The sequence below is a fragment of the Paroedura picta genome, chromosome 15 (genome assembly GCF_049243985.1).
Source record: "Paroedura picta isolate Pp20150507F chromosome 15, Ppicta_v3.0, whole genome shotgun sequence".
In the NCBI taxonomy this organism is placed as follows: domain Eukaryota; kingdom Metazoa; phylum Chordata; class Lepidosauria; order Squamata; family Gekkonidae; genus Paroedura; species Paroedura picta.
Genome location: NC_135383.1, coordinates 3,052,841 through 3,079,867, shown reverse-complemented (window position 1 = coordinate 3,079,867; position 27,027 = coordinate 3,052,841). Strand labels below are relative to the sequence as shown.

Sequence of the window (27,027 nt, the reverse complement as noted above, 5' to 3'; positions counted from 1 at the left end):
CCCTTGATGCGGGCGTGCGCATCAAACGCGTGAGCGTTTTTATTTATTTGTCTGGGTGCTCTGCCTTCCTCCCTCTTCCTGCGCTTCTTGATAGACTCAAAGTGCCGGCTTGAGCTGCTGGTTGTGCCGTGTTGATTTCAAAGCCAGGGCTCTGCCTTTGATAGCGTGGAGATGTTTTCTGAGCCAGAAACGCAGCCTTTGAAATGGTTTTTTTTTTTTTTTTCCGGGGCGAATCCACAGATGGCCCGCACGGAAGAGAGGAAGCGACTGAAGTTGTGTGCGCCTCCGTAGCGGAGCAGGGGGGAGGGCTGCGGAGAGCGGAGGAAGCCCTTTGAAGGGCCACATCAAGGCACCGTTCGGGAAGGGAAAGCCAAAGGGAAAAAAAAATATTCCTACCAGAGAGAAATGGAAATTACCTGCTGGTATCTCAGAGAGGCCCCGGCTGGGACGGCCCAGGTGGGCCTGATCTCTTCTGATCTTGAAAGCTAAGCAGGGGCAGCCCTGGTTGGTCCATGGATGGGAGACCTCGGAAGGAAACGAGGGTTTCTACGCAGAGTCAGGCAATGGCTGCCAATCACCTCTGACCCTCCCTTCCTTTGAAAACACTGCGGGGTCCCTAATGGTACGGCCTGACCGAGAAGGAAACTTCTAAATGTCTCCAGGAGAGCCAGATAGTTGGTGCCGCCTACTGAGCAGAGCAGCAGAGCGGATGGGGGATGAGTGGGGATTGGGGCAGGACCTCGGAGGGGACACCATGAGCTTCACACTCTAAAGCAGTCCTATTTTCCGGGGGACGCAACCTCTCTGGTCTGGAGATCCCCTGGCATTGCAAGGAATCTTCAGGCCCTTCCTGGAGGATGGCAACCGTAGCTAAGGCCTGGTTCACCCAGGCAAGCGAGAGGGTGGGTGAATGGAGGAGGCAGCCAGAGGTGGCAGAAAGGAGCACAGCTCTCCTGACGTTTAGAATCACGACCCCTTTCCCAAAATTCCTTGCAGACGGAGAAGCAGCACCGGAAACAGCTACAGGGGCTAGGAGTCCTCTCTGCTCTGGCGCCAGGGTGGGAAATTCCTGGAGCTTTTGGGGGTGGAGTCTGAGGAGGGTGGGGTTTGGGGAGGGGAGGGGCCTCAGAGGAGTGTCATGCTCTAGAACCCGCCTTCCAAAGTGGCCATTTTCTCCAGGGGAACCGATCTCTGCAGCCTGGACACGGGCTGCAATTCCAGGGGGCCTCCAGGCCCCACCGAGAGGTTGGCAACCCTCTGAAGATCATTAGTTGGCGTGCTGTTGGGTGGCTTGTAAGCGCTGGCTTTAAAAGGCGCAACGCATGAGGCAAACCGGTCTAAATGGGCCGGCCGATGTCCTCCGTTCAGCGTCGCCCTGAGCGCGTCTGGCTCGGCAGGGAAGGGTCCCGTGTCTCTCCAGCGCAGGGAGCCGGCGACACCCAGCCAGAGCAAGCAGGGTCTGCTTTTAGCAGGGAAGGAGACGGGAGCAGCGCCAGCGCCTGTGATGCTCCGGTGACAAGCAGAGAGCGGGAGTTAAGTGGCTGACCTCGCCTCCCGGAGCAGCAGAGGCAGCCCCTCAATCAAAGGTAAATCCAGTGGCGCCTGACCCCCAAGAGCACTCAGACGGCACCGACTGGGGGCTCCTGCAAAGTGCTCTTCTTTCTAGAAGACATCAGGCCGGAGGGGAGGGGAGGGGAGGGGAGGGACCTGCTGCTGAAGGAGCACGCTGTGCAAGATTTGGGCCGGGGCAGCTCTTGGCTAGCCAAGGCTGATGAGAGGCACTTAGCCTGTGGATCCCACAGCCAGGAGGCAACATCAGGGAAGGCTGATCCCTGTTGATCCAGGGATAAGCTGTAATTCCGGGAATCTCCAGGCTTCTCCTGGAGGATGGCACCCTGATAGAACATGTGAAATAGCCCCCCCCCAATGGAAAACGCGAAGGAGTGGGAAGGCCAAAGGCTGTGACCGTGGCAGTCGGAAAACCTGCAAGAGACACTTCCCCCCCCCCTGCCGTCCCAGAAGCCCCAGCAGCTGTCGAAATAGAAGTTTGTTGTTGCTGAAGGCTGAGGATTCCTGGCCCCTCCCGCAAAGGCATGGAGATGGAATACATTACTAGACACACACACACACACACACACACACACTCACTCTGAAATGTTGAGGAATACATCAAGCAAGTCTTCATAACGCATACCGAGGTTTCCGCCTACCCTGCTCTAATATGTTGTGTAATTTATTCTAATAATTGATGCCAGGCACGGAATTCGGCTTCTCCCGGTGGGGAAATTGGCATAGAGTTTCGATTAAACTCAGTGCCTGCTGCCTACAGGGGGGGGGGAATACAGGAAAAGCACGACTTTCCAGTCAGAGACGTGCTCCGTGCGACGGCAGCGCCGCTGTGTGTGGTGTGCGTTGCTCACTGGCTCACGCCCCTCCCTGGGAAGAGGTGGGGCGTGGTGGAGCAAAGGCGTCCCACGGGATCGCTTGGGCAGACGAACTTCTGAGCTGTGTGATCCAGCCCCTGCTGGCAGCTAAAGCCCACCAACCTGAGCTCATGGTTGCCGGTCGGAGTGTCACGGGCCAGAAGGACTCCTGCCTTGGCCCACATACCCGGCTTGGAGTTCCCCCCTCTCTCGTGACTTGGCTGTTTTCTTGGCTGCTGTTAACCAGCCGTGCCTGGAAACCGGGAAGCAGATGTGGGTCACCCAGAATTACAGCTGCGGCTGCCTCACTGGTTTGAGGCCTTCAGGCATGGTTCCTTGAGGATGGGGACACAAGCAAAGGAGGCTGGGACGGGCCAGGCAGGTCAGCGGGCGAGGCTATTGGCCAGTGAGGACGAGGGAAGGGATTCCCAGCTAAGCAGATCTCTTAGAAGTTGATTGGTTCTGCCCAGCTTTGCCAGCATGGCGAGTGAAGCTCCCTTCTCACACACTCAGTGTTGTCTACTCAGACTGCCAGCGGCCCTCCAGGATCTCAGGCCTTTCCATCAGCTACCACCAGATCCTTTTGAACCAGAGATGCCGGGAATTGAACCCGAGACCTTCCGTGTGCCCGTCAGAAGAGTGGGAGAGGGACACGAGGAAATGCTGAGCCAGAAAACAAACTTCTTGCAAGCTGTTTTTAAAATGTTTTCAAAGGTTTGCAAGGTTAAGGTTTTCAGTCCTCATGGATGAACCGGCGGCACCTTTAAGACCAGCAGAGTTGTAGCCAAGGTGTAAGCTTTCCTTTGCACAGAATGCTTTGACAGACACAGTGAATTGGGAATTGCAAGACCACTCGCGTAAGCAGAGGTCTTTCCCATCGCCTCCTGCCTGGTCCTTTTAACTGGAGTTGCCGGGGATTGAACCCGGGACCTTCTGCAGGCCAAGCAGAGGCTCTGCCCCTGAGCCGCAGTCCCTTCCCCGTGCTTTTTGCCCTACAAAGAATGGGGGGAAACAGCAGCTCCACAGCCAGCCAGTCAGTAACGGGAACAAATGTTCCTTCTTCCAGCTCTGGTTCCTGTCTAATTGCAGACCAAAAATTCTGCTCTTCAGCCCCACAAACACAGCGGAGACCCCTAGGAGGTGTTTGGCATGTTACACGAGTGCCCTCTGCTGGCCACAAGGAAACCCGCAGGCAATAATGCCCATCAGGTTGAAGGGTTGCAGTGGAGAAAATTTGATAGCACAGGAGGGAAAACGTTTCTGGATGGTTGTAGGCTTATTATGCACAGGTGTTTCTCTTCACTTCTGATGTCTATGTCCACTGAGTTTTCTTTGTTATTCTGCATTGATTTTACTCCCTTCAGCGCTCAGTTTGCTTTCTGGTTGCTGCTTCCTCGGGTTTTCCAATTTCCCCTTTTTTTTGACTTTCAAGCCGGAGGTGTTTCAAAAGCAGCAGAACAGCAGGGTCCGAGTCCAGTTGCACCTTAGAGGCCACTGGATTTTCGGGGTATGCACTTTCGAGAGTCCAAACCCTTTTTGTCAGATCCTACCAGGGCTTGGATTCCAGTAAGTGCATACCCCAAAAATCTTGTGGGTCTCTAGAGCCCGCTGAAATAAGACGCAAAGCTTGCTTTGGGGGAAAGGGGCACACCACGAAGAGAGGGCGGTTCGAAATGAGTATGATAACGGAAGAAAGAACCTACCCTAGGCTACAATCAACATTTAAGCAATTTAACAATAAATATCAATAGAAATGTCGTATCTCTTCTTTTAATTGTCACAGAACAACCAAAACGGCCTCCAGATTTAAACGGTTTTCAAAGGTATTTTCACCAGTGGTTATTTTTCCAACTTAGTATTTGCTGATGAAGTCCTTCACTAGGGTCTATTCTTCTTCACAGAATTTAAATTATATATATATATATATATATATATATATATATATATATATATATATATATATATATATATATATATATATATATATATATATATATATATATATATATATATATATATATATATATATATATATATATATATATATATATATATATATATATATATATATATATATATATATCGGCCTTTGGCTCACAGGTCTGGGGAAGTTTTAGTCCAAAGACTGTTCCCCATAGGGGGAAAAGGGAACAAGAAAGCACAGCTATTCTTACTGCTTTATTCTGATCCAAACGGTCACACCCAAGAATGTCTGGAAATGCACAAGAGTGCCGGAATTGCACATTGACGGGGGAACGGCAAAACCCAAAGGCGATTTTCCATTTGGCAGGTACCAAAATAGCTGTGGGATGGAGGACATTTCAGTGAGGGGAAAGAGGGTCCCAACGGGAGAAAGACCATGCAGAATACTGCTTCCGTATGATAAAAAAACCAACCAATAACTTATGCTGGGGAGGAGCACAAGTTCCACTGGAGAAATTCTTAAACTCAGCAGCACCTGGAGTCACTTTGGAGGGCCCAGCCCCTCCCCCCAGCAATAGCAAGAAGTCCACATGTGATTCTGTGACTATGGATTTCTCCAGGCCTGGGAGAGTCCCAAGTGAGGGGCCGAATGAAAATACAGGCAGGAGTGCCATCTTGTGGCAATAGCGAGGGATTGCAAGCACAGCAGGACACTGGAGGGTTTCAAAGAAAAGGATTTCCCCTCTCAAATACAAACACTTTCTCAAGCTACACACACTCTATGCCAGGGGTAGTCAAACTGTGGCCCTTCAGATGTCCATGGACTACAATTCCCATTAGCCCCTGCCAAAGTTTGACTACCCCTACTCTAAGCAGCGAGGTGGCCACACTCCAGGTGGGGCTTGAGGTTCTCCCGCAATTACAGCTCATCTCCAGACTACAGAGATCAGAGCCTGTCGAAACAGCAGTTTTGTAGGGTAAGCTCTATGGCATCGCATCCCTTCCCCAGTGGCTGCTCTCTCCCCAACCACTGCCCCGAAACCGCCAAGCCAGAATAGGCAACCTGACTTTACAGGAAGGCCCAAAAGCAGATAAGAGAATGCAGGGCCTTCTCTGAAAATGCGCCTCCCCTCTGGAATTTCTTCCCTGCCTTGGTTCACTCAGCACTAGGTGGATTCCCTTCCCATTTTGCTGTTTGCTAATCCCTGCCTGTTTTGTTTATTCCTGTTTTAACGAACAGTCTCACTTTCATCCTCTTGAGCTGTTGAGCTCGGTTATGCAGGGATGGGACGCCAGGAAGTCCATCCTTCAAAGCTGCCGTTTCCTGGGGGGGGGGGGGGACTGATCTCTGCAGTCCTGGGATCTCCAGTAATTCCAAGTGAACACCAGGCCCCACCAGGAGGCTGGCACCCTAGGCACAAATTAGGCCCCTCTAGGGACAGCTGAGCCCGACTCAGAGGGCTGGGGCTTCTCCCATTGACAGCCCCAACTCACATTTTAAACTCAAATTTAAAGCAAAAATTTGGTTTCCCTCTTCAACACGCAAAAAAACCCCAACGCAGGGTCATTTCCTTAGCCAACACTGCCACCTACTGGACATATTCTGGAAGTCTGCAGAACTCTACACAGAGATGGTGGGGAAAGGCAATTAATTTTAACCACGGCCACTACCCTTAAATACGAGTCTCTGCAGCCACTTTTAAAATACAGCACAACGCCCGTCACTCAGATGTTTGCAGACAGAGCACACCACCTTAAAATGCCAGCCAGAGCAACCGTTTTGGTATAGCTACTGTTAATATTTACCATACTTGTACTACTCTTTGATACGTTGCATCTGTCAGGGAAGACAGGTCCTTATAATCACTATAAAGGTCTGCTTTACGAGCTGCAAAGATTACAAGATAATATGCACCAGGGATATAATATCCCTGTCCCTCAGATGGTGGGAGAGCTGAGGCTGCAAGAGTCGCTTTCCTAAGAATTGAGATTTGAATCAGGGACCCTTGGATTCGCGGCTCCGTTCCTTGGCCACATTGCCGTACTTGTGCCCAGGTCATGAGAGGGCAGCGTGTGGGTCTGGAAGTCTCTGGCTGCATCGGGAGGTGCACCGGTGCCCATCCTGTTTGCCATCTGCCAGGCAGCTGTTCAGAACTGGAGCTTAGATACGTCCTTGTTTTGATGAAGCCGCATATGGACCCCCCTTCTGCTCCAGCCAGACCCTCCCCCTGTAGCTTCCCGACGGAAATCATCACCACCATTAAAAAATCATTACATCTAAATCTCAAAACTCCATGCTAAAACCGCAGAACAAGGGGGGAAATTCAAGAATAATGATGAAAAAGCCACACTCATCCAAAGAGGGTTTTGGGGACTGCTTTTTAATGATTTCATGTAGGGTTCCCCGGTCTGGGTTGGAAAATTCTTGGAAATTTTGGGGGTGTGGCCTGGGGAGGGCAAAGGACCTCAGCAGAGGGTGATCCCATAGATTCACCTTCATAAACTGGAATTTTCTCTGGGCAAATGAATCTCGGTAACCTGGAGATTAGTTGCAACATCAGGATATCTCCAGCTACCACCTGGAAGTTGGCAACCTTGTGTTTAATGGTGAATTTGAGCCCCCCCCCTCCAGCCCCCCACACTTTATTTTGCTGCTCTGGTTTGTTAGGTGCCTCTGGGTTGCTGCTTTTACAATTGGATTATTGGGGTAGCTGTATTGTGTTTTTACTTCTTTTGCATACCCCTTCCTATTACTCCCATAGGGACCCTATAGTGACTGCCGTTATTCCCCCCTCCTCCAGGGAGCCAGCTTGATGTCATGGTTAAGAGCCATGGCCTCTAATCTGGAGAGCTGGGTTCGATTCCCCACTCCTCCACCACATGCAGCCAGCTGGGTGCCCTTGGGCCAGTGACAGTTCTCTCAGGGCTCTCTCAGGGGCACCTACCTCACAGGGGTGTCTGTTGTGGGGAGAAGAAGGGAGGGGATTGTGAGGAAGCCTGAGCAGCCAAGACTTCCTTGTTGGACCAAGGGCCTGATTCGGTAGAAGGCAGAGTCATCTTTATTGTTCTGCTTTCTGTATCTCTAGAGATGTTCATCAGAGGTCTGCTGGTTGTTTTTTTAATGTCCTTTTAATTGCTGCTGTTGCTATACTTTATGCTGCTGCGTATGCTTTTCTGGTGTTCTGATTTTGTTCTGATTATTGATGCCTTTCTAAAAGTCCAACAGCACCTTTAAGACCAACAAAGATTTATTTAAGGCGTGAGCTTTCGAGTGCAAATCTTTATTGGTCTGGACTCTGATTTCATTGTGCTACTTCAGACCAACACGGCGACCCATTTGAATCTATCAATGCCTTTCTAGTTATCCTGAGGCCCAGTTTTACTCAGTGGAAAGGGAAAGGCATAAAGGGGGGTGTGCTTCGAAATAATAAGGGGAATTAAAAGCAAGATGGGAAGGAGGTTAACGCTGGGGCACGTCTCGGCCTCCTGAGCCTTCCGGGGATTCATTTCCCCTTCTCCCCCCCAGCCCATCCCAGCCCAGCCCAGCTCTCTCTGGGCTTTCTCCCCATCCCCGTTGGAAAGGTGACAATTTCTCATTACCTTCCCTCTCCTCCCAAACCCAGAAAACCGAACGTTTGCTTCTATCATCCTAGAACAATACATTTCAAATAAGCATTAGGACAGAGCTTTTCCTTGACATGAATAAAAATTGATCGGGAGCCCATTACCTTGTATCCATTTCCCACAGAGAGAGGGGAGCCTCGGGCGGGACGCGGCATTTACATTTAGATGAAGGTGTTTTCGGCAAACGGAGGGAGGGATGGATGGATGGATTCCGGGCACTTAGCTCTGTCTTGGGCGGAGGAATGCAAGGACACTTGTGGGGGTGGGCTGGGGAGAGATGGATGGGAGAGAAGAACAGAAGAGAGCATCAGATGCAGCGCCATCCAGGGTGGTCCAAAACGGGTCGGGGTACCCTGGGTGGAATGCCCCCATTGCACCTCCACACACAAGCTTCAATGAACGGGATGAGAAAGACATAAAGTCCCGGACGTCTGTGTAATCCATAGGGGTGAATGAATCTGGCATTTCTTGGAGCACGTCTGTCTCTCTGCTGAGATTTACAGTTCCAGATTTACGCTTCTTCGCACAAAGTCCTTTTTTATACCATCTCTTTGCGGGGAGGAATTTATTCACTTTATTATTACCCGCTTTTCCTCCCCAACAGGGCCCTAAAGCAGCTTCTATCATTCTCCTCGCCACCCTTTCTTATCCTCACAGCAACAACCCTGCGAGGTAGGATGTGACTGGCCCAGGTTCCCGCAGAGAGCATCCAGATCCTAGTCTGTTGCTGGAGCGCCTGAAGTGATACAACACAGAGCGGCCCTTGGCCACATCTAGAGGGGAGTCAAAGGCACTGCCTTCCCTCAGGGGATGGAATCACCCATAACCTATGGGGTCGGGGCGAAGAGAAACGGCCTCTAATCTGGAGAGCCGGGTTTGATTCCCCACAGGCAGCCACCCGGGAGACCTTGGTCCATTCAGTTCTAATAGAGCTCTCTCAGCCTCACAGGACGCCTGTTGTGGGGAGAGGAAGGGAAGGCGGTTGTGAGCCGCTCGGAGACACATGATTATTAGTAGTAGTAATATTTATACCTCACTTTACCCCAGAGGTTCAAGGCAGCACACATCAAGTTAAAATACCCAAATGAGGCATTAAATTAAGCTAAAACATTAAAATGAGGCCAGTCCTGGTTCCCTCAGAGCTCTCTCAGCCCCACCTGCCTCTGGGGGTGTCTGTTGTGGGGAGAGGAAAGGGAAGGCAATCGGAAGCCACTTTGAGCCTCCTTCGGGTAGAGAAAAGCGGCTTATAAGAAACAACTCTTTTTCTTCAGTAACATCAGGACCCTCTCAGCCTCCCCTCCCTCACAGGGTGTCTGTTGTGGGGAGACCAAAGGGAAGGCGATTGTGAGCCGCTTGGAGACACACTATTATTGTTATTGTTATTATTATTATTATTATTATTACTACTACTATTACTTATATTTATACCTCACCTTACCCCAGAGGCTCAAGGCAGCACACACCGAGTTAAAATACTCAAATGAGGCATTAAATTAAGCTAAAGCATTAAAATGAGGCCAGTCCCGGTTCCCTCAGAGCTGTCAGCCCCACCTGCCCCTGGGGGTGCCTGTTGTGGGGAGAGGAAGGAGGGAAGGCGATTGGGACTCCTTTGAGTAGGGCTCTTCCCTTCCCTCGTCTCCTCCGGGATCTGAGGTGCGTCTCCTACCTGGGCCAGGCTTCCTGTCCAGGCAGGTGCCCCCTGAAGGAGGGGGAAATGGAGGCCTTGAAGTGCCAGTGGGGGGAAAGGGGGCCAGGCCGTGCCCAGCAGCCGGTGGGAGAGGGTGGCGAGCGTTGCCAACTCTGGCAGAGGGAATTCCTGGAGATTTTGCGGGGGGGGGGGGGAGAGCCCGGGATCTCACTGGCAGGCAATCGCCTCAGAGCCCTCCAGATGCCCACGGACTACAGTTCCCAGAAGCCCCTGCCAATCGGCTGTGCTGGCAGAGCCTCATAAGAGGCAAGGCAAAAGAGAAGAACGGACAGAACGTTACCTTTTCCGACTTCAGAACCATTGGGGAATTCTGACTCTGTGTTACCTCAGCCACAGGTCCACCTGGAAGAAAGGAAGCGTTGAGAGAGGGTCAACAAGGAAAAAAAAAGGCACGTTTAGGATGGGTGGGGGATATTCTTGGTGCCTTCCTTAGCAAAATTGCTCCAAGTCCATGGAAATTAATGGGCGAAGCAGTGTTAACTTATCTGAGCTGTTTTGAGTGGATCTTCTTTTTGAGGCTGGCGTCTCTCTGGGCTGCCTTCGACCTACACCCCCCCCCCCCCCATTTCCAGCTTTTATTTCCAGAGGAACGCTCCAGGCACACAAAGTGAACTCGAACTCTCGACCGCTTAAGGCGGGTGGAGGTTAACAAAAAGGCATTGGGATACTGGAAGCACGGTGCCAGGCAGGAGTGGGGAAGAGCCGCGGGGACTCCAGGCAGGACGAGGATAAGAGGGCATTCCGGATGGGGTTGGGAGCCTTTAGGTTCTTTGAGCAGATGCAGACATCTTTGAGCTTGCCCCTCCACCATGAGGACTAGCAGCTTTACATTAGAAATAGAGAGGTATAAATAAAAAGCTGCCACCAGGGGTAGTCAAACTGCGGCCCTCCAGATGTCCATGGACTACAATTCCCATGAGCCCCTGCCAGCATTCGCTGGCAGGGGCTCATGGGAATTGTAGTCTATGGACATCTGGAGGGCCGCAGTTTGACTACCCCTGCACCAGGTACTCGCCAAAAGCTCTGGTGTGTGTGTGTGTGTGTGGGAAGTGTCATCAACCCTTAATGAGGCTTTAAAGGCGGTCCGTCATTGCTTGGCTCTGCACAGCGACTTCCCTGGAGGTCTCCCATCCAAGGACTCTTCAGGATTGACGCTGCTTAGCAACTGAGAAATGGCAAGATCAGGCCCATCCTGGCCATCCAGGTCAGGCCTGAAACCTGCAGGATTTGTCCAAATATGTCTCTCGTTCTCTGGGTGGTATTTAAAGAACTGGTGTGGGTCACATTAAATGGAGGCTGGTTTCTTCCACGTGACACACCCTCATGACGGCCTTCAAAAAATTCAGGTCACGGACGACGTTGCTGTAAGCGTTCTAGGGGAAGCGATCTGCCTTGTTTAGGCTAGGTGCACACTGATGGTGCAATCCCTTTTGGGGCACAGGATTGGACACCTTGTAGTGGTCCCAGAGAGCGGCCACTGTTAAGGCGGTTTTCCTGTTCAACCTCCCACCCGATGGAGAAGTACTCATTGGCCATAGCTCTCATTTTTGCGGGACCAGGTAGGAATTTGGCCCCCCAAGGCTTCTGGTTTGGCTACTAGAATCCTAAATGATGTTTTGGCAGCAGCATTCACCAAAGCTGAGGGATCTACACTGTGTTCTAAGGTTCAACCGGGACAGCCATTTTGTGGCTGGCTCCACCTCCTGCAGCGGCCATTTTGTTGTTGTGCCCACCCTGCCAGTTCGGAATGTCAAATGTACCTGCAGGCTCAAACCCACTCCCAGGATTTTATTTCCTCCCCCCATGCCTATTTACACACTCGCGGTAAACAAAACACAACTGCTGTAGTGTAGCTTGGTTTTTATTTATGTCCACAAATATTTCAAAAAAATTACAAAATACTCAAATGGAGAGAACACAGAAGTCACGATTTCTGGGTTTTCTACTCTGTTTTACACTGTGTTATCTCATGGCAAACTACTCATATATACACTAAGCCTCAAGATATATATAAACGTAGCTGTCAGAATGTATATTCTGCTTTTTAAAACGGCGCAGTGAAACTAGGTCAAACCATGACGACACAGAACGAGAAACGTTTGAAGGGGGGGGGGAGGACATGGAAAGCAAACATAATTTTTTAAAAATTCAAAGGGGTGTGGGGGGGGGCGAAATTAAGCATTTTGAAAAGACAACCCCAAAATATGTGGGAGCTTGAAACAGGGCGTGGCGGCCTCAGAACCCCAGAGCAAATAACACTGTAGTTAATCATCAGATCCAAGAAATCAACAGCCCCCGGGCTCCTCTGGCACCCTGGAATGATTCAAAAGACTAATCCTAAACATAAAAAAATAGACTATCAGATTCCAAGGCGGAACCACAAAGTGCTACATGTAAACTGAGAGGGAGAAGGGGCAAACGGTACCTTGAACGGGGGACATGTCTAGGCTCATCCGTGGTCCTGGGAAAGGACAGGAGGTCTTTCCAAATCCAGGGTCACCCTCACCATTCCTTGGGTTTCCTTAAGGAGGATTGCTGACCCCATGGATGACCCTTAAAGACGACCGAATCTGCTGGGACTGGAAGGCCCTGGAAGACCGTCATTATCAAGCCGTCATTCGTATCCCGCTTCCCAGTGGCGGCACTTAAAACGGGGACATTCTGGACTCACTTGAGGCAGCAAAGCTTCGAGGCTCCCGCTTGCTGGCTTTTGTCAGCCGAATTTAGCATCCAGGATGACAGACTTCTCTGCACTCCTGAATCCAGCGTCTGAGCTCCCCAAATGCCAGGCACATGAGCCTCTGCCCAGCAGAGCCCTCCCTGGAAAGCATCTTCCACCGTAGCCTGAGCCACGGTTTGCCAAATAGTGTGGCAGAGACTGGCACAATGTGCCTGGGCTACTAGGCTGAGCAAGCACCCCATGCGAGGGGCACAAAACAGAAGGCCACGGACAGATGTGCTGTAGCCACTTGGGCTCGGCACAAAAGCGAGGGCTGGATTCCACACGAGGAACGAAACACGACTCTGGGGGATGGAGTAGGAACCGGGAAAGAGGTGGGTGGCCAAGAAGCCCCTTTCCCCTGACCCAGGGCAGAAAGAGAACCCAAGTCCTGCCAGGCAGGTTTAAAACCGGCCCTGGCCCTGGGGAGACAGCCAGTGGTTAGCTACAGAGTTATCTGGTGCAGCACAATGAAGCTCTCTGAAGGCCTGCCACGGATAACAGTCTTCGCAGGGGAAGAGGAAGGGGGAAGAAATGAAAGGAAACGTGGTAGTCAATGCGACAAATGCCAAAAACCACAACCGGCAACATACACCCTGCAGCCTCTGGGGCCCTTTGCCTTTGTGTCCCAAGTCACAGTTCGAAGGGGGTTAAAAAGAGCACGAATTTCTGTCATGTGCTTGCCGGAAGTCGCCCATGGGCCTTATGGCAGCCCTCTTGAGGAGAACGGAGCATTGCCCTTTAAATTCAAATCGAACAAACCCTCAAAAACTACAGGTGGGGGGCAGGAGGCCACAACTTCCCACATCAGCTGGGGGGGGGGGGTTTGAGGCACAATCTTCAGGACGTTGTTTGTGTCCAGCAAGGTTCGAGCCCGACAGCTTCCTCGCGTTAAGTCCAGGTGATCCCTAACCCCAGTGGTCCACCAGGCAGGGCTCACTGAATAGGCCAACCACCAGCCCGATCCCAAGACAACCCAGACCATGAAAGAGCGTGCTTTTGTAGTAAGTGCAATCTAAGCTTTGCTGTCATGAGTGCTGCTTGGAGACGGCCCCTTGTTGCCTGTTCTTTCCTCCCAAATACATCAGAGCCTGGAATGACGAGATCTAATTCAGCGCATGTGCAAAAATTATCGTTTCCCCCGAGCGGTTTGGCGTGTGCTACTGCATTCTATCAAAACCTGCACCGGGTCAGCGGCGCTGGTGCCTCCTGCGCAGGCTCCAATACTCACACGGAGCGCCAAGTACGCAGCTTCTCTCCACAGCTGGGGTGAGTAAGCCCCTCCAGGGGAGTAAGCCCCTCCTCACGTGGAGCATCCTGTGGGATTTGTGACTGGAGGTCTACATGACTGAACAAATACTTAGCCAATCTTTTTTTAAAAATGGTGGCGCAAAGGCAAACATATATTTGGCAAGATACATAAAGGAAGAGGAATAGCTGTTGAGGAAAAGTTGTTCTGTGAATGTCCAACATTCCTGAATTCTGCAAGAAACCCACAACTTGAACGAATGCTAACGGTACAAGTTCTGCCTGCTGGACGGTCTCACGCCAGTCCACAGGAAGGCTCTGACGGGGGCCTCCGGTAAACACTCCCCTAATGCAGAAGGTGGGATGCATTTTACCTGCCGAGCGACTGAATGCTGGCAGAACCAACATTCAGGATGGAAGGCGATTATGACAACCATGAACAAAGGAATTAAAGTGAAGGAAAAAAACATACACACAAAAGAAAAGGGTCGTTTTGTAACATTATCCCTGCAACTCCCTTTAATGCTCCCACTGCTACCAAACCAGAAAATCAGGCTTCTGCCCATATTGAAATTATTGACACCCCTACATCGTCTCCCTTTAACTAAAGGGATAATTATATATATTCCTCTTATATTAAAAAATCAACTCTGTACTCTTGACAACACCGGGTAAGAAGGATTTTATGATGTTACTGAAGGAGGGGGGGGGGAAATCAGGATTTTTTTTGTGGAGATTATAATATTTTTTAGCCCCTAACCCAAAAAATTATTTACAGACTTATAAAGCCATGCTGCCAAGCTCTCTTTAAAATTATGAAGTTTTCCTACAATGTATTAAAATAAAAGTAGATTTATTTTAAAATTCTTGTTATAGCACTTGGATTTTCAGAGGTTGTTACGCCACTTAACTTGTAATTGTGGGTTTTTTCTCTTTTTTTAAAGTATATATATATCTCTATATATAAATTGAGTGTATTTTTACGCACAGTGGCTTGCATTATGTTGTGAACCTGATTCTAGCACCTACTTGAAAGGAGAAAAAAAAAACAAAACAGAAAACGAACAGAAAAAATTAAAAGAACAACCCAACCCAATGCCCCTCCCCCCTTGGTCTGCCCAGGGAACGTCTCTGAATATTTCCTTAAGTCCTGTGTGTTTTCCGATAGCCTTTGTAACAGGTTTTTGTCATGCAAGGAGATTCCCCCCCACCCTACCCCGAAAACGGTCTTGAGAAATCTTCTCTAAAATGAACCCCGTAATATATGCGCTGATGCAAGTCTCTCTCTTTTGGGTTTTTCCTTTTCTTATGAACAGAGAAAGGCGTCTTCCAAAGGTGGTTTCTCTCACGTTCCGACCTTCCGTAATGCGCTCCCACGTCACGGGACTCCTCTGCAGCTGGTGTGGCCAATAAATAATTTATTACAACTGCTTATCACCTTCTTTCTTCAGCCGGCTAGAAGGAGGGGAGGGAAAAAAGAGGAAAGGGTTTAAGGCCACTTGGGCTGGGAATGATTTCCATCAGCACCCCGTGGATTTCTGGGGAATGCCGCCTCATCCTCACAGCTTTGAGAAGTAACCAGAGACAATGGTGCGCAGGAAAGAGAGAGACGCAGTCTTGGAGGTTGCTGGGAAGTCAATCTCTGAGCTAGCTTGGCCAGGTCAGTGAGAGGCAATAAAATCTCCTGGCAGCCAGGAAGAAACTCTCTTGTTTGCATGGGATCACCAGGGCAGGCAGACCTCTGATCTCTCAGCCTGGAGGCAGGCAGCTATTCACCATGCGCTCACTTGGAGAGCTGAAGGATGCATTCAGGTCCTGGAAACTCAAGAAAACCTTTGCGATTTCCTAACATTTAGTCGGGTATGTTCAGCAGAGGGACAGAGGATTTGCATTTAAACCCAATTTCTCTTGATCCTTTGCTCAACCAAATCCGCTACTCAAATCTACCTTCGGAACACACCCAAAACCGCCTTTTTCTGAATCAGAACCTTGGACCACTCGAGTCAGGGTTGTCGACTCAGGCAGCCAGTGGCTCTCCGGGGTCTCAAGCTGAGGTTTTATCACATCTTTTAACGAGAGGTCCGGGGACTGAGCCTGGGACCTTCCGCATGCCAAGCAGATATTCTGCCACCGAGCCACAGCCTCACAACTATCCCTTGGTGGCACCTGATCCTTTCTCCATCTACAGCAGGGGTAGTCAAACTGCGGCCCTCCAGATGTCCATGGACTACAATTCCCAGGAGCCCCTGCCAGCATTCGCTGGCAGGGGCTCCTGGGAATTGTAGTCCATGGACATCTGGAGGGCCGCAGTTTGACTACCCCTGGTCTACAGCTTCCCGATTCTGCCTCTCCCATCTGTCAAGTCCAGCTCTTGGGCAGGCGCCTCAGAGAAGGAGCTGACAGTGATGGGTGTTTGGTTAAAAAAGGACATGGAGGATCAGGAGGCGCAAGAAGAATACCTATGATAGTCGCTTAGTTAAGGACAGAGCCACGAGCCACTGTGTGCCGGCTTCCACTGAGCGCTTATGTCCTTCTATATTAAATAAAACAAAATCAGAGTCCAGTGGCACCCTTAAGTCCAACAAAGATTTATATCTTTATATGTTGTTAATGGTGCTCAAGAAAGTAACGGAGCAGTCCTGTTCAGCGTGCTTAAGTGACAGTTTCTTCTCTGGCTTACCAAGGATTGGAAATAAAACGACTCACAATTCTTGATTAACAACTTGCTGTATTATTGTGAATACACACACACACACAAACCGTTTTGTTCTTTTTTTTTTTTTTAGCTTTGTGCTTAAAAGGGCAGCCATCGCAGGCTCTCTGCGTGACCACGGAAGGGTGCCTTCCCCCAGCTGCCTTACCTGTAATAGTCTTCTTGACTGGGAAGGTGCCCCCCGTGCATGTGGGGGTGTCCATGCAGCCACTGCTGCTCCATCGCTAGCCTTTGAAGTTCTGCGGACTGGGCATGCATGGCCTGTAATTGATGGGCAGCGGACATTGGAGGGGGGATGGCACCGGGCAGGTCACGTGGGTAAGGGGTACCTGTAAGAGAAAAAGCGATCACGCTCTCCATCAGCGGGCAGCTGGAACGGGCTGCCCTGGCAAGGCATGTGCAGCTTTGCTTGTTCACGGCCCGATCGCTTGGCCCTGGGACAGCGACCACAGAATCACCTGCAAGGGAAGGAACGGTGCTGACCAACCTCTCTGGACCTTGGACCGTGTACAGGAGGCCAGAGATGATCATGGAAACTCTGACAAATGCATTTGTCTCCTTTCCTGCAACTCCCACCGGCTAAGATGATTTTTGGAAGGGAGTTGTCAAATTGGGAGGGGGGTGTACAGTTAAGAACTACCTGTATAAAAGAACTACCTCTAGGAGCCAGGCCTGTCTTCCTTTCCCCCTTTTCCAGGCTGCAGACTGAGCTGCTTGCTCCTCGTTCACTCAGAAACCTCCCCTGGTGTTTCTACTGCACATAAGTGCTGCCGAGTCAACCTCAGAGGGATTTCAAGGCCAGGGGCCGTCAGAGCTGCTTTGCCTGGGCTGACCCGGCTTCGTGTCTGAGATCTGACAGGATTGGACTAACCCAGGTCTGGGCAGATTGGCCAAGGCTTTCCTCTGCCCGGGAACCCCATCCAGGCCCTAACTGGGGCCGACCCAGACCTGATGAGATCAGGCTAGTCAGGGCTACGTCACACGCAGGCCTTGATGAATAGTTTTGACCCACGGGCTCCTTTTCAGGGGGCTGAACTCCCACAGGGGTGGCCACCTGTCGTTTCTAGGCCGTAAGCTGCCCTGGGGACCTGGGACGGGCTGCCAAGCCACCGGCGGGGCGAGCACAGTCCGCTGGAAACAGGACACTGGCCTAGATGGACTTGGGTCAGATCCAGTGAGGCGGCACTCACACACACACACACACACACACACCAAGGCTGACTCGCACAACGCAGACTCACCAAAAACCGGGTGCCGGAGCATTTCGTGTTCGTGGGGCGGCTGTCCTAGCAATGGGTTTGGGATGGTGCCGGGGGGGTATGGGAAGCGTGCCAAGTGGGGTCCGGCTGCCAAGGGGTCCACGAGGGGATGGACAGGTCCGGCTGAGCCTGTGGCAGGGGGAGGAAGGGAAGCAACACATACAGGACTTAACACTGGTTTAGGGGGGGAAACCTCTCCCAGCTGAGAACAGCCAGTGCAAGCACAACGCCCATCACTAGCTGGTCAGAAACAGGACGGGAGCTTCACTTCCCAACTAAGAGGCCCACAACACTCTCCGTTGCGTCAGAAGTGGCACCAGGTTGCCCAACAGACGTTAACTGTTCAAATAGTTAAAAATTAAGCCCGTGCAGGTATGCAGGGGACAGAGAAAGGTACAGGTATTTTTGCCAGCAAAGAACCCGGAAAGTGTGCCAGAGAACTTGCGCATTAATCTATTAATTCACTCGCTGGATTTCTACCTTCTATTTTCCTGGAAACACATCCTTGAGAAAGACCACAATACAGAATGAGCCAAACATTTGCCGTGTCGCAAGGTTTAAAAACAAGCCCAGCTGCACCACAAAGATCTAAGGACTGCCGGGGGAAAAGGGACCGTTTCGGTTTTGTGTTAAAAATCAATTTCTTAACACCCGCCAGACGGGGGGGGGGGGGGGACATGGCTTTCCTGAGGGGCGAGGGGGTGGCATCCCCCAAATGGCCACAATTTCCCTGTGCAGCTTTGGAACGCTGGGGAGCTCTCTTCTCAAGAGCCGGAAGGAAGGAAGGAAGGAAGGAAGGAAGGAAGGAAAGAAGGAAAAGAGGTGGAAGGAAGGAAGGAAGGAAGGAAGGAAGGAAGGAAGGAAGGGAGAGGGTCTCCATCATTTTCAGAGGTCAATTTGTCTCTTTTACGTCCCTCCAGAGCCTCTGAAGCTCTTCCATGTTGCTCTAAGGAGCAAAGACAAAACTGCAAAAACAAAAGAAGCAGCAGAGCCAAGAGAAGGTGTGAAAGGAGGTGTGAAGAGAGAAGAGGAAGAGGCCGGAGAGGCTAGGAAGCACAAAATCACTCTTGAGAAAAGAAGGGGGGGGGGAGAAGAGCAAAGAGCTCCTCTCCAAAGCTGCACCCCCCCCCCAACAGGCAGGCAGCAGCCAACTGAGCCAGGCTGAAGTCAAAGAAGCGTTTAGTCCCATTCTGAGATGCTCTCTTCACCTCAGAGCGCTGAAGCCGGAGGGCGCCCGTACTGGCTGCAAAATGGGCTCATCTCTGGGACTTGGATATTAAGGGGGGGGGCATCTTTACACTAAGGATTGTTCAGCAGTGGCATCGGCTACCTAGTGGGGTGCTGACCTCCCCCTCCCAGCAGGGGCCGTACCCGATGTCCAGTAGGGCCCCTTCCAACTCTACGATTGTGAGACTCAAGGCTGGGCATAGCTGGCCTCTGAGCCTTTATCAAGATTCGCCACCCCCAACACACAGGTAAGGCACACCCTACAGGGCTTTAAAAGCACAAAGCAAGCCGGCAATTGTGAGGCCTCAGGCGACACTATCTCGGGGCTGCCCTTGGGGCCTTTATTCCTGAGCCACCTGCGGCATGATGCGCCTCCTCTGAGCCTCAGAGAGCCCTCTTGCTGTGACGGCTCTTGTCACCCCTTCCCTCGCCCGGAAAGCAGAGAGGCTCCCGTCTATTTTTAACGCGGTCTCGCCACGATTGACTTGGTTCTATCTGCCTGCACAAAAAGTACAGCCGCGCTCTGATACATTAACAGGAAGGCACGTTCTGTCCCGGAGGGGGAGGGCAGGAGGCTTTTGTTCCTGACCTTGCTATGCGCACGCATGCCCGCCACCCTGGCAGGGCTATTTGGTGCCTCAATTAACTCCCTGGCTGTCAATGCAGCGGCAAAACGAAGTAAGCCGGCCTACGTCTGCAGATCGCCCGTCTCCTCCCAGATGCCTTCGTGTCGTGACGTGGAATGCCAAAGCAGCATGCTCCCCGGCCTCCCTCGCATTCCTCCCCCACAAAGTGGCAGGCTTTTTGCGGGGCTATCTTGAAACGCAGCTGGTGCAAACAGGGTCTGGCACAACTCATGGTGAGACGGGACAAGAATGCCTTGTGTTCTGCGTGGACAGACTCACAACGCCCCAGACCGCTGGAGGCTGCTGGGCAGAGGGCTCCGCTCTCAAGGCAGATGGGCTAGGCCCAGGGCAGTGACGTCTTTTGTCATCGCTCGTTGGCACGAGGGCCACATCAGCCCAGATGTTGGGAGTTATTACAGGAGCAACTGGAGCCGAGAGGGCTCTGATTTAGGACCAGGGCGCAGGGGAGGGGCTGTAACCCATTCCCCCGTCTTCTTCCCAGTGGGACTTGGAAGTGGGGGGGGGGGTAGTTGGGAGGGGTCTCCTGGGTCATCCAGTCCAACCCCCTGCACCATGCAGGACACTCGCAACTTGATTCTTGAGACATCCTTCCTGGCTAAGGTGCGTTCCCAAAAACGCTACAACCCATCTCCGCGGGAAGTGTGCAGCAAGAGAGTTTGTTCTGCGACCCAATCCCACTTTCGAAGGGTGGCCCGACCCAGCTCCACAGCGAGGCCTTGGGGGAGCCTCAGGAGGCGACTGAGGGGAGAGGTCCATCCCTGTGCCGGCCAGCCCTGGCTCACCTTGATGGAGCGGGTCCTGCTGGTGCAGGTGGAGGTGCGAGTGTATGTGTGAATGTTGGTGGTGATGGGGCGTCACGTTGAACATCTGGAGGCGGGCCAAGGGGTCGTTGGTGAGCGAGGCCATCCGCTCGGCGTGTATCCTCTCGGCAGCCAGTCTGTCCGGGTAGCTCATCTCCGGCCGCAACTGGGGCCCTGCCAGAGCGAGTCTCTCCCGTTCCAAGGGGTTCAGCCCCGGGTGGAAAGAAGCGAAGGGGTGGGGGCCTGCCGTGGGGGGCAGGGTGAGGGCGCCGTGGCGGGCAAAGTGCTCCATGGGGTTGGTGGCCGGGTGCAGCGCGTCGAGCTCCGGAGGCTTCACCTCGAAGCCGGGCTTCATCCTCTCCCGCAGCTCCCGCTCCCGGATCTCCCGCTCCCGCAGCTCCCGCTCCCGGAGGGTGGGGTCCACGTTGTAGAGGCCAGGCATGTGGTAGGCCAGGAGGGGGTCGGCGGGGTTCAGGGGGACAAAGAACGGGTGGTTGCGGTTTGTGGGGGACATGACGTGGGGGCGGGCGTATTCGCTGAGAGTCCGTAGCGCCGGCGTGTCTGGCCCGATGTAGGGGGGCACCGCGGCGATGGTGGTGGGAGGCGGCTCGAACGAAGGCCTCATGTGGGCTGGACCGCTCAGCTGGGATTCCCCGAGACGCCCTTCGTGGGAGGAGCTGGAGGCTTTCTGCTGGGCAGAAGAGGGGCGGGGGGGGAGAGGGGTTGAGTGCCCGTGCCCGAAGAAAAGCACACGGGTGGATTTTCGCTGCAGTCTGACCACATTAGGCAGCCCTGCCTGCTCGGCTGGGCCATAATCCCTTCTGTTGACTTGCTGACCCCCCCAAAGGAACCAGGGACCCTGCAGCCCACAGACCGGCAGGGGGTCAGCTGCTCATTATCACTCAGGGTAGATGCTGGACCGGATTTCCCGCCCCAGAAGTCAACTGACATAAAGGAAAGAACCCTGAGAAGATTTCTAGGAAGGGAAGCCGAGGTCTGGAATCACCGTGTGGGGAACCAAACCTCTGTGCCACCAACACAGGCCCCTCCTTTCTCCGCCATCAGCTGTCCCCTAAATTGGGCATCAAGCAGCAGCCTGACACGCCTTCACATGCAGGAGAGAACCAGGGGGTGCCGGGGCCTAGGGGAAGGATGGCACCCTGACTCCCTAATGTAGGAACTTTGTGCCGGTGAAGTTCTTGCAGCACCCTGTGAAGACACCAGCGGGCGGCATGCAACCAGGGCCTCTGCCGGACGGCCACCCGCCTGGATGACCCCCGGGCGGACAGACAGGCCAACCTACCGCCACTCTTTCTGCTTCTCTCTCCCGCTCTCGCTCTCTCTCCCTCTCCTTTTCCTTCTCTTTCTCCCGCTCCCTTTCTTCTCTTGCCTTCTGCTCAGCCTCCCTCTTGGCCTTCTCCACGGCCTCCTCTCGCTTCTTGGCCAGTTTGGAACCTGCGAGCGGCATGAAGTAGAGATCCGTCCTGGCGCACGAGTTGTAGCCGCGATCCAGGTGCTTGTAAAACCTGCAAGGAAAGACGGTGGGAGCTGGTGAGGAGGGGCCTAAAACAACAGCGGTCCATCCCCCGTCCCCTCCAGCCGGCGGGAGGAAACAAAACGTTAAGCCGTTTTTGACCCCCCCCCCCTGCATCTTCAAAGGAATCCTCTGCTCTTTTTGGCCCACGGAAACGGGAGGATGAGAGTGATTCTTCTCTTGCAGGGGGAGTCAACCTGTGGTCCTCCAGATGTTCATGGACTACAATTCCCATGAGAATTCTCATGGGAATTGTAGTCCATGAACATCTGGAGAACCACAGGTTGACTCCCCCTGCTCTTGGATTGAGGCACTTCCGGGGTGTGTGTGAGGGTTTTTGTGGGGAAGTCTGTGGTGCTGCGTGGGATGTGGAGGCCTGGCCGCTTAGTGGGAGCTCAGCATCCTCCGCCCCTTCGTGAGATTCTCACTCCAGACAAGCCCCACGGAGGGAACTCTGCCTTCTTACAACTGATCGACAACTTGCTAGATGGGGGTAGCGGTCAGGATTGTCAACATCTAATCTAAGCCGGGTTTGATTCCTCACTCCTCCATATGCAGCCAGCTGGGTGACCTTGGGCCACTCACAGCACTGATAAATCTGTTCTGGCCGAGCAGGAATCTCAGGGCTCTCTCAGCCTCACCCACCTCACAGGGTGTCTGTTGTGGGGAGAGGAAAGGGAAGGCAACTGGAAGCCACTTTGAGACTCCTTCGGGTACAGAAAAGCGGTGTATAAGAACCAATTCCTTCTCTTCTTGCTGTTTCACACTTTAAAACCCTCAAGTGAGAAAGAGCAACCCTAGCTGGCAGCCCCCTGCCCCAGCAGAGAGCTGGGAGGATCTACCCCGTCCTCCTTACCTAGCCGACTGGCTCGCGTGGCTCGGCGTGTCCACCACCGTGGGTTCTGGTGACGGACTCCTGGGCGGGGAGGGCGGGCTTTCCGGCTCCTCCGCCTCATCCGGGGCCTCCTCCTTAATCTGGATGGGCGGTATCGTGCAGGGCGTCACCACCGGGACGTTTCCGCAGGAGGTGGCCGAGGTGGAGACAGCGGTCGGTGGCGGGACGCCAGGCACAGAAGGCGGCGTGGAAGTGGAGGGGCAAGAGGGCGGCGTGATGGAGGGCGGGCCCCCAGGGGCAAAAGGGTGCTGAGAGAAAGGGGGCTGCGAAGGGACCGGGTGGAGGCCCGGGGAGGGGTGGCTGGCGGAGGGAGGCAGGCTCTGGCTCTGCGTCAGGACGGGGGGCTGGGCGGGAGACGGCTGCAGGGGCTGGCTCTGGGGCATCAGCTGCAAGGGAGGGGGATGCGCAGAGGGCGGGTGGTGAGTCGAGAGGGAGCTCAGCGGCTTCAGGGCGGGCGGGGGCGGCAGGTTGGCGTTCATGGAGAAGGGGGAGGGCCCCGCGAGGTGGGGCGGATGCTTGTGTGCCGGGGTGGGCAGCGGAGGGATGGGGGTGGTGGGTGGCGGCTTGATGTGAGGCATGGAGATGGGGGCCGGGGGCAGGGGCTGCTCTCGGGGCAGCTGGGGGAGCGGCGGCTGCTGCAGGGGGGACGATGCCTGCAAAGGGGGCTGCGTTGCCGGGACCTGCGGCGCTGCGTGGGGGTGAGAGGCGGCCTGCGGCTGCAGGGGAACCTGAGACTGAATGGAGGACGAGGACTGGGGCGGCAGCGGGAAAGGCTGAGAGGAGGCCGGGTGAGGCAGGAGGGGCTGGGGCGGGAGGCCGTGGGGGACCGCCGGGATCGGCCCATGGAGCGGAGGCTGCTGGTGCGGCTGAGAGGTGGGGGGGCCCTGGGACTGGCTCGGGGGCACGGCCAGCGGCTGCAGAGGCGGGTGCGGCGAAGGGAGCCTCTGGGGATGGAGAGAGGGGCCTTGCTGGATGTGGGAATGAGGGGGCGCCGGGCCCAGTGGCTGGCTGGGGGCTTGGGACGCCGGAGAAGTGTGGGAGGGGACTGACGAGGGGGGGCTGGAAACAACAGGCAAGGGCGTGGGCAGCTGCGTGGACGCGGGGAGAGGGGCAGGCGGGGGCTGGGAGGGGCCGGTGCTTGCTTGGAGCTGCTGAGCCGACGAATCGGAGTCGCTCTCGTTGTCCTGGGGGCTGGGGATGCTGGGCGAGGTGCTCCGGTTGTCCTGGTCGATGTCCTTGGGGTCGCTGCTCCCCTCGTCGTTCACGCTGCGGCTGTCGGAGCTCTCCCCTTCCCCTTCGCCCTCCGACGGGGAATTGGGCCTGCTGATCTCCTGGCGGGATAGAAGGAAGAAGAGCTTCTCGTAAGGCCGGCTGTCTCAACCTGGGCTTCTCGACGGTCCCGGAAGGGTTTCTCAAATGGCTCGGAGTTCATTGATGTGTAATATATTTTCAAAAAATTTTAAACATTTATCAGGTCATAAATGTATGGTCATGTTGACCAGTCCCCTCCTAAAAGGGTCAATGATGGGCCTGGAGGGGATGGGAGGGGGAGGAGCCCCGGGTGGGCGTGTCCACAGCTCTGCTTCCCACCCAAATCACTCCTGAAAAATGTTTCAGGGGGTTTCTCCACTCTAAAACACCAGAGTGGGTGCCAGCTGGGAACCAGTTTAGGTGCACCAGATTGCCCCCGAATGAAAATCTGGGTACGCGCCAAACCTCTCCACACTAATCAAACCCCTTGGGGAGGGAGGGGGTGTCCTCCTGAGAGTGCCCCACCAGACAGAAACACGAGTCTCCTTACGGACCTCCCCCACTTAAAAAATATGCTTTGTTACCAGCCCAGTGAAAAGGGCTCATTCCCAAGTCAGAAGACTCCCTTTTGGGACCTACTTGAGTTTTGGTTTTTTTGGCGTTGATTCTTTCAGGCTCTTCCGAGTCGGACGCCGCCTTTTCTCGCTGCCGTTTGGAACTCTTGAGAGGAGACGATGCCTCCTCTTTTATCTTCTGCCGCACATGAGAAATGGGAAGGAAGGTGACGTTAAGAGGGAGGAACGTCTGAGGATTACTGAGCAGCAGTTTCATGCCCTTAACCGTCGTCCACATTCAAGCTAAGCTTGGGAGTTGTAGGAAGAACGACCATTATGTCCCATCTAGGCCACCGTCCTCTTTTCCACAGTCCCCTACATCCCTGCCCTTCCCCGTACTCAAGAGGCGGGCCTCCTCAACGCACGGAGGAGGTTCCACTGTGCCGTTCGGCCAATCGGCTGCCCCCTCCGTGAATTCATCCGGCCGACGTCAGGCCAGGCCCGCGAGTGCCTCTTGGAGCAGTCCGGACGTACCTTGGTGGACTTCTTCACGGAGTCCGCTTTGCTGTCGTTACTCGAGGTGCTGGCAGCGCTGGGGGAGTTGCGGCCGCTGGACCGGATGTCTTCGTTGATGGGGGAGCTTCGACCATCGGGGCTGGTGGGCTGCTTCTTGCGACCGCTGCGTAGTGCAGACATCTGCCGGCCAACAGAGAAGGGCAGGAAGGGGGGACTAAGGCTGCTGCACGGTGGCTGGTGGGCAAAAGGCTCCCTCGGAACGGATCAGGTGCCCTTTTGGACCTCCAGAAACAGCGACAACTTCATACCCAAAAGCATCTCAGAATATAGCAAATAATTTTCCCCCCATTTTGTGTTGCTATATCCCTCCTGCCTGTCTGTTTTGAACACAGAGAACTTGCTCAGAAGCAAACCCATGTTCCTGAAAGCGCATTTGCACACACGCAAACTCGCAAAACCGTGACAGACACGGCAAGAAAGAGCGAACGGGATCAGAACAGCCTCCTGCTCTGCGGACCAGGCTTACGGTCCGAGTTCCCCCTGCGAGACGGAAGGCGGGACGGAGGGGAAGGCCGCGAGCAACCTACCGAGCCTCGACTCCTCCGTGTCCTCATGCTATGCTTCCCGCTGAGCCCATCTTCCTCCTCTTTGACAGGCTTGAACATAAAGGGGGGCGGGTCCACTGGCTTCTCGATGGGCGGGAGCTCCCCGTACTTCTTGAAGTGGAGGCGGCAGTCGGTGCACAGGAGGATGTTCTCCCGCCCGCCGTGGTGCCAGTCCTTGGAGGCTGCGGCCGACACAGAAGGGGAGCAAGCAACAGGCAGACGGCGTCGTTATAGACTCTGAGCGGGCAAAACTCTTTGCCATCTTAAATGCTCACAAATTTCACGGCTGGAGGCGGGCATCTCTAGTGGTCACTCTGGGCGTTACCTACGCCCCACCTGGAATTTGGCTACCCTAACTTTTCAGTATGGCAACTCCAGCCGTATAAGAGATGAGAGTCTCTCTTTCTAGGTGAGGGGCAGTTTCAATAAGGGCAACAGTCTTAAAGGTAAAGGTATCCCCTGTGCAAGCACCGGGTCATGTCTGACCCTTGGGGTGAGGCCCTCCAGCGTTTTCATGGCAGACTCAATACGGGGTGGTTTGCCAGTGCCTTCCCCAGTCATTACCGTTTACCCCCCAGCAAGCTGGGTACTCATTTTACCGACCTCGGAAGGATGGAAGGCTGAGCCGGCTGCTGGGATCGAACTCCCAGCCTCATGGGCAAAGCTTTCAGACTGCATGACTGCTGCCTTACCACTCTGCGCCACAAGAGGCTCTAGCAACAGTCTTGCATAGATCTAAAATCCAGCAGTGGTTTAATTCTTTTAGTTTTGAAAAATATACATTTTTTCTTGTGTGTATTCCGGGTGTTTGTTTCCTGTGTTCCATCCGTTAAGGCCCACCTGAGGCCTCCATCTGGCAGCGGCACATAAACGGAAATAGACTGACACAATTGCACAAGCCCCCATTACAATCACGGCAACCGAAATGAGTCCCCGTAAGAGAGAACTGGAACGAGCACTCTTCCCTGGAGCGTGTCCAAAAAGGCAATGAGACTTCAGGTTGGGCCGGCCGTTTTTCAACACAGGCCTCTCCCCGGAACTGAGGCATCTGCCGTTAATGCCCTGTTGTACCCAATCAGTACGCAAGCGGCACGCTCAGGGTGCCAACCGTGCGGCTGCTGCTCTCGGTTCACGAGTCACTGGAGGACGGGAAGTTTGTAGCACAAATCTCACTTGTACTCTGAATCCTTTGGAGGCCCTCAGGACCCACTCCTGGCCTCCCTCTTCCCGCTTGCAATGCAGAGATGCTACTGACCCAGAGCCAGGATTAGGGACTCCGGCATTGTGCGTCCAAAATGGCGGAAGGGGCATTAGGTCACAGGTCACAATCTTAAATGGCAGAAAGTGATCAAGGCTTTTTGGGGGGAGGAGAGGAGAGGAG

General features: G+C 53.6%; 1 protein-coding gene and 1 long non-coding RNA gene across 10 annotated transcripts in view; both read right to left on the bottom strand.

The window, feature by feature from the left end:
* The window catches only part of LOC143824846 (uncharacterized), a 51,029-nt gene extending 40,945 nt beyond the window's left edge, over positions 1 to 10,084 (bottom strand). For all 3 annotated transcript variants that reach the window (XR_013226888.1, XR_013226890.1, XR_013226889.1), the window contains exons 1-2: positions 9,959 to 10,084; positions 8,075 to 8,237 (exon numbers count right to left, since the gene is read on the bottom strand). This is a non-coding gene — a long non-coding RNA (uncharacterized LOC143824846). The remainder of the gene's footprint in view (positions 1 to 8,074; positions 8,238 to 9,958) is intronic.
* A 1,439-nt stretch (positions 10,085 to 11,523) lies between these two features.
* The window catches only part of RERE (arginine-glutamic acid dipeptide repeats), a 220,896-nt gene continuing 205,392 nt past the window's right edge, over positions 11,524 to 27,027 (bottom strand). For 4 of the 7 annotated variants that reach the window (XM_077312430.1, XM_077312429.1, XM_077312428.1 and 1 more), the window contains 9 exons: positions 25,629 to 25,828; positions 25,060 to 25,221; positions 24,611 to 24,724; positions 22,682 to 24,051; positions 21,595 to 21,817; positions 20,274 to 20,979; positions 17,600 to 17,746; positions 16,507 to 16,816; positions 11,524 to 15,100 (listed from right to left, as the gene is read on the bottom strand). In XM_077312430.1, the coding sequence (XP_077168545.1) occupies positions 15,067 to 15,100; positions 16,507 to 16,816; positions 17,600 to 17,746; positions 20,274 to 20,979; positions 21,595 to 21,817; positions 22,682 to 24,051; positions 24,611 to 24,724; positions 25,060 to 25,221; positions 25,629 to 25,828 (3,266 nt within the window). In that variant the 3' untranslated portion in view covers positions 11,524 to 15,066. The remainder of the gene's footprint in view (positions 15,101 to 16,506; positions 16,817 to 17,599; positions 17,747 to 20,273; positions 20,980 to 21,594; positions 21,818 to 22,681; positions 24,052 to 24,610; positions 24,725 to 25,059; positions 25,222 to 25,628; positions 25,829 to 27,027) is intronic. The other 3 variants (XM_077312432.1, XM_077312431.1, XM_077312433.1) reach the window with 3 other exon arrangements.